This window comes from Cibotium barometz, chromosome 65 (assembly GCF_041138505.1).
Source record: "Cibotium barometz isolate CiBa-2024 chromosome 65, ASM4113850v1, whole genome shotgun sequence".
In the NCBI taxonomy this organism is placed as follows: domain Eukaryota; kingdom Viridiplantae; phylum Streptophyta; class Polypodiopsida; order Cyatheales; family Cibotiaceae; genus Cibotium; species Cibotium barometz.
The window spans coordinates 3,710,420-3,716,485 of NC_141110.1; the positions used below are offsets into that span (position 1 = coordinate 3,710,420).

Genomic DNA, 6,066 nt, shown 5'->3' on the forward strand with positions numbered 1-6,066 from the left:
TTATGAGGTATATTGATGTTAATAATAGTGGCTATATTTTTATGAGGTATAAACTAAGCTGGCTTTTAGGAATTACATTGTATCGTTGTATTTGCCTTTGATAGAATGTATTCAAGAGCTCTCATAATGTATTTATTTTTGTTTTCTCACCATCTGTCAAGTTGTACGAAAATAGTTGATCGAGCGGCATAGTGCGATTTTTCCATGCCTTGAGTATTCCATGTAGCAAGAGGCCCTTGGTTGTTCACAAAGTATGGGCCATGTGCAAACAAAATATGCTTCACATAGAAAAAATAATATATTAATAATCGATTTATGTACTATTAATTAATCAATAATCAAAACATCTTACTAAGTAGAAGGTTATGTCCTTGTTCCCCATGCAGCTACAATTGTTTTCACAAGCATCTTGATTGATGTTTCAAACTGACTTGCGTAATTACCTTTGGTCCTTTTCTTATGTAAGCGGCTTTATAAAATTATCAAGCTCTATCCAAACTCTCATGCAAAGCTTTGTCATCCTTGGATCACTAGCTTGGTTAGTTGTGTGAGCTTTTCAACATTCCCATAGTGTTGTAACTTGTTTGTTCTCATAGTTTGACAAGAACCTCCTAGCTCTGGCTCCTCCCATTGATACATTTGTCACAGCATCACCAATGATACCTGATTTCTTGTCATCCTTTTTAAGTTGCACATGTCCACCATGAAAGCCCATGTTAAAGAGTATCTCACATTGCTCTAAACATACATCCGAGATTTGATGGCAAATTGGAATGAGCATAGTCAAGATGAAGCTTTAACAGCTTATCCAAAATTCCTATTTTTACATGTAAAGTACAAATGTGAACTCTCTCTAGCTTTATAGGAAGTACAAGATCCCAATTGGGATCTTCAGGCACAATACATGGTTTACCCTTGACTTCGGCTTTTTTTGTTGGCTTTCCCTTGCTCTTGATCTTTGATTTCCCTTTAGCCTTGGTTTGTTCTTCATCTCTAGTTACTTCCTTTGTCCTTTCTCTGGATGGAGGCTTTGTAAAATTCATTGTAGGGTTGTACCATTCCAAACTGTTCATGTCTGCCATGCAATAGAGGCATGGGTTTACTGATCTAAGACCACCACACACCCCATACATGCATTTCAATGCTTTCAAGTCAGTGCTCATATGCCACTACTACTATAAATTTTCCTACCCCATCCACCACAAGCTTCTCACATTTATTATGAGCATTAATGATGCTTGGAATTTATGTGTGCCAGAACGACCACTTGAGAGTATCATGACTCTCAGCTACCCCCCTAGGTACCATAGCTCCATCTTTGACTATGCACTATGTAATGGCTGGTCACTTTGTTCATCAGTCCTATATTGATTCTTTCCATTTTTTTATGTTTCAAGATTTGTACCTCATCAAGCTTGATAACAAAAAAAGGATTACCTTCGCAGTCCTCTATTGTGCAGTGTTTGTGTTCAGCTATGAACCCTAGAATAGCCAAATTTTATTGGTGTCCTGCATTATTACGGTATGTGGTCAGGGTAAGCCGAATACACGAAGACAACGAGGCTTCATACTTTGGATGAGTAGCTTTGATATGGCTTTGTATTCCTTGCCGCTTATTAAAACCTTGTCACATGCCTCCATCACCTCATCAGGCTTGACCAAATCATGAAACTCATTACAAACTTCCTTGACTACCCTCCTTCGAAGCCTTCGGAAGCTTAAGCATTTTAACCAAGTTATTGGTGTCTTTTCTTTAAGCTGTGGCTCACCACTGTTTCTGTTTTGTTATGGTTGCTTTTTGCAGCATCTATAATTCATTACTCTAGATGAGTGTCCATCATCTTCCATGTGACTTCCATGTGCATAGCTTCTAGGAATCACTTATTATTGCCTCAACTCCTATCCTAACACAGTGATCCCACTCTTTTCACAATTGGCTAGACCACTCCCTATGCTCTATCTTCTTATGCAGGTTTTTTCTAACCTCTTGATGCTTCTAATTTTTAGTAGTTAGCTTTCCTTTAAGTTATAGCTTCTCAGCTAGCTAGTCAACTTGAGTAAGATAGTCCCCAATAGGATCGCCAAAAATGTCACTAACTAGTCGAGACTCAACACTTCAGTGGTTCTCGGCCACTCATGCGACATACCTAGCCAAGCTACCTGTATCTCTACCCAATGCCATAAGTGGACAAACATGCCCACCTTTAAGCATTCATTGGAGATCTTTTGGGAGTTAGTCCAAAAGAGCAAGAGGACTGTCCGAAAAGCTTCTGGGCGGGCATCAAGAGAGCTCAGTAGTAGTAGTAATGCATGAAAACTAAGCCGCGTGATCCTCATATCATTTCAGCTCACAAACACAACATATACCATCATAAACCATTACATCCTAGACATCACACATTGTAGGCTCAAAATATGATGTCTATTCGAGTACACCAATAAACAACATGAAAGATGTTCTATAGATACGAAGCAATATTGCATACGGCGCTGTCTGGCGGTTATGAAGTAATTCGTGTACAAACCGTCAGCTATTATTAGCGTGCGAAACAAATCAACTCAGTCCAGAATGGCATGACTGAGAACCAGATCTTGCAACATCTTCCGCAATACGTGGCTGCGAAGCTCAGAACCAACAGAAATCTGCAAGGAGAAAGAGACTGCTAAGAGCTCTCGGCTCAAGCACACACACAAAATCGAAACAGCTTACCAAAGGGTTATCAGAAGCTTCTTGCCTTCGCATGGACGCAATGGTAATACATGTCGTTGCTAGTGGAGAGGGTTACGTTAAGGAGCTCCATATGCTGTTCATTGAGGATTTGAAGGACTCCGGACCAGACGCCTTTTCTCTTGGGGCTGTTCAGGTTGATGAAGGCATCCCTGCCACAGAAGCGGACTGCAACATCGGCTGCGCATAAAATCTGCTCTCGCACCTCCTCGCTCAGCTCCGCCAGCATCCGGACTGACTGCCAGCTGCCGCCCAGCTGCCGCCCATCCCCACCATATAACGAGACTCCCCCTGATGAATCGAGATTCAGATGATCCCCCGTCGACGCAAGAATCTCTGACTTCTGCCTTCTCAGCTCATCTAAGCTTATCTGTAGCTCATAAATGTACTCCATCGCCTCTGTCAAGACTGTGCACCTGTCCGTCTGATGCACGACGACGAACAACCATCACACCAGCATAACATTAGCCCACTAGTCCCACTGGATATGAAAACTAGTTTAATTATTAATTAATCAAACACTAAACATTAAATAGGAGCAGCGTTATGAAAAGATGCAATCCATGGCCCTTCGTGCCTTTATATATTGTAAACAAAGAATCGATACATCAATTTTTGTTATCTCCCCTCTGTCTCTTCATCTCTACGCACACTCTCCATCTCACAATATTTGCGTGTGTATATGAGTCTGCGCACATCTATTGTTATTATCGTTTACACTGGAGAGTTTTTTTCCTAAATGGTGAAAGTTCCTAACAAAGTCGCTAACCGAGGTATTAATTAAAGCCTTCCTTGATTGAGGTTGATTAGCATACGCATTGTAGACCACACCAACGATTGAGATTGATTAGCCATCATCAGAAGCTTATGTTTGAGATTGATTAGCAAGCATAAAGAGCTTCCACAAAGGCTAAGATATACGAATTCGGAGGAATAATTAGCCTACCTTCGGCTTGGGATCGGGAAGCAACGACTGCAGTTCACTATAGAGATGGGTCATGCTTTGGCGTCTCTGCCGCTCGGAGAAAATGTGTATTTCTCGGCGTGTGAAGGATTCTTTCTGGATGGGGGCCTCCGGCGCCTGCTTCTCCACCTGGCTTGACATCGCTGTATTGCTTCGAAGGCTCAGAGAGGTATCCCTCTTCCGCTTCCGATGATCAACAGAGTCTACGCTGGCTGCCGGCTTGGCGTTGCAGCTTGGAATTCCGTTCGCTGCCGGCGTCTGTGCAGGCGCCGCTTGCTGCTTCCGCGACTGCTGTGCGGCGTTGGCCTTCCTGCTATGCAAGTCACTTGAAGACGCAGAGTTGATCAGAAGCTTTCTCAAAGGCTCTTCCTTGCGATCTGGAAAATAAGGAAGCTTGGTTGAATGCCGACGTAAAGGAGCCTGCTGTGAGGGGTTTGGATTATTCAGCTCCTTGCTTGCTGCTGGCGATGCAGGGTGGCTTGGCATGGCGTTGAGCGCTGCTGCAACGTCGGATAACCTCAACGCAGCGGCCGTTACTGCGGAGCAAGATGATGATACTGATCCGGAACACGCATTATTAACGTTAATCTGTGGGTAAACTATGGTATCCAGAGAGCTACTAGTGATGCTACCACTGGCACCTGCTGCTGGAGATGATTTCTTACGGTCGAGAAAGTGTTCTTCTGAAGGCCACCAGTTTCTGAGCTTACTCATCGCTCTACGTGAAGCTGATCAAGCCCTTCTAGAATCTCCTCAGTGATCGTGCTGGTAAGTTCAGAGCAAATAAGGGAAGCCCAGTTAGCGTTGTATGACGAAGAAGATTGTAAGAGGAGGACAACATTGCGTTGAGGGCAATTGCAGGCTGGTGTCCCGTGAAAGGTTAGGATAAGCTGGAGGATGAGAGGAGAATGGGTTGGCCCCTTTTGTATGCTGCGGGGGCGAAGGGGGTAATGTGTGTGTGATTCATCACACGTAGAAAGGGGAGGAGTATCACGCTCCCCCAGCACACGAGCGGGTGTGCCGGACTCCTCACACGAGCCATGCCCCCCGCATTTACTTACCCACGCATCTACCCCTTTCATTCGCCGAATCGCCACACCCGCGCACCACCCTGTCCAAAATTACCTTCTCCACGCCAACCGCGCTTACTATGGCCACGTCGGATCCTCGTGTTGTGAGCGTCCTTCCAACGCGTATGCACACTCCCCTGTAGCCGTGGCCCGTTTCTTCACTCTTTTCCTCATTTGACCTTCCTTGTATTTTCTACCTGTTCATCAGAACTCATTCATCCTGATTCCTCAACAAGTCTAGGGGCAAGCCTCAAATTTGAAGGGTGACCCTACTTTTTCATTTGTCGAGATTTCTTTCCTTATATCAAAGAAGAGCACAATATATGGGTCCAAAATTCTTCTCTACTATTAATTAGTTAATTAGTGAGAGAGTTAATTGATCAGGTGCTGCATAGCTTATAAGGTCTAAGGTGATTAATTAAACATTATAGACCTTATAAGGTCTAAGGTGGTTTTCGCCGGCAATTTTCAAGATTGGTTTTCATCTAAGGTGGTTTTTGTCTAAGGTGGTTTTCGCCAGTAGTGGTTTTCACCTTTTGTTTTTGGATTCGCGCGTGGTTGTTGGGTTGGGCCACGCTGGTTTATCTGGGACCTTCGCCTACTCCACCTACTTCGTTTCTTGCTGGTTTTTCTGGGACCTTCTCCTACTTCGTTTCCTGCTCGTTTATCTGGGACCTTCGCGTACTTCTCCTACTTGTGCTCTGGTTTTCATTCGCCTTCCCCTCCTCCTCTTCGCTTGGCTTCTTAGCCTTGTTGACAGCATGGGCAGGCAAAGAGACACATCTTTGTGGCTCATCTCGTTCCTTGTCTTTGGCCCCTTTGGTTGGTTTTGGTTGTTTATCAGCCTGTTAAGACTCGATTGGCTAGTGTCATGCGTCTCGACAGCACAACAGGTAAAGGCGGCTGTCTAGGTCGGCTCGTGGTATACATATGTGCACGTTTTGTCTTTACGTCTCCATGGCACGCCAGAGACAACCGTCCAATATGAGCTCCGTATGGAGACCCCAGACTAGGGCATCATCCACTTGCACTATTGTCCCTCTCTTACGTTCTCCATGACAAGCTGTGAATGACTCTGTGAGCTTGTCTATTGAAAATGGCTCCTGCGTAGGCAAAGAGAACATGGATCCTCAAACCAGCCCTCCTTCTTCTCTGAGGGCATTGAAAAGGAGAGCCAAAGATATAGGTTTGCCTACATGCTTTTTTTCGTTTATTTATCTATATTGCATGCTTGTTTTGATTTCTTTCTTTTGATGTTGCTTGAATGCTTGTTTGTAGGTGTATCCGAGTCCATGGATGCACCT

The 6,066-nt window shown here is 44.2% G+C and overlaps 1 protein-coding gene across 1 annotated transcript; it reads right to left on the reverse strand.

Annotated features, from left to right (window-relative positions):
- Positions 1 to 2,444: 2,444 nt before the first annotated feature.
- On the reverse strand, positions 2,445 to 4,549 carry LOC147602845 (transcription factor FAMA-like). Its single transcript, XM_086797105.1, has 3 exons — positions 3,675 to 4,549; positions 2,736 to 3,152; positions 2,445 to 2,643 (listed from the first exon to the last, which is right to left on the reverse strand). Exons 1-3 carry the CDS (start codon positions 4,404 to 4,406, stop codon positions 2,560 to 2,562), a joined length of 1,233 nt encoding a protein of 410 aa, XP_086653231.1. The 5' UTR covers positions 4,407 to 4,549; the 3' UTR covers positions 2,445 to 2,559.
- Positions 4,550 to 6,066: the final 1,517 nt, after the last annotated feature.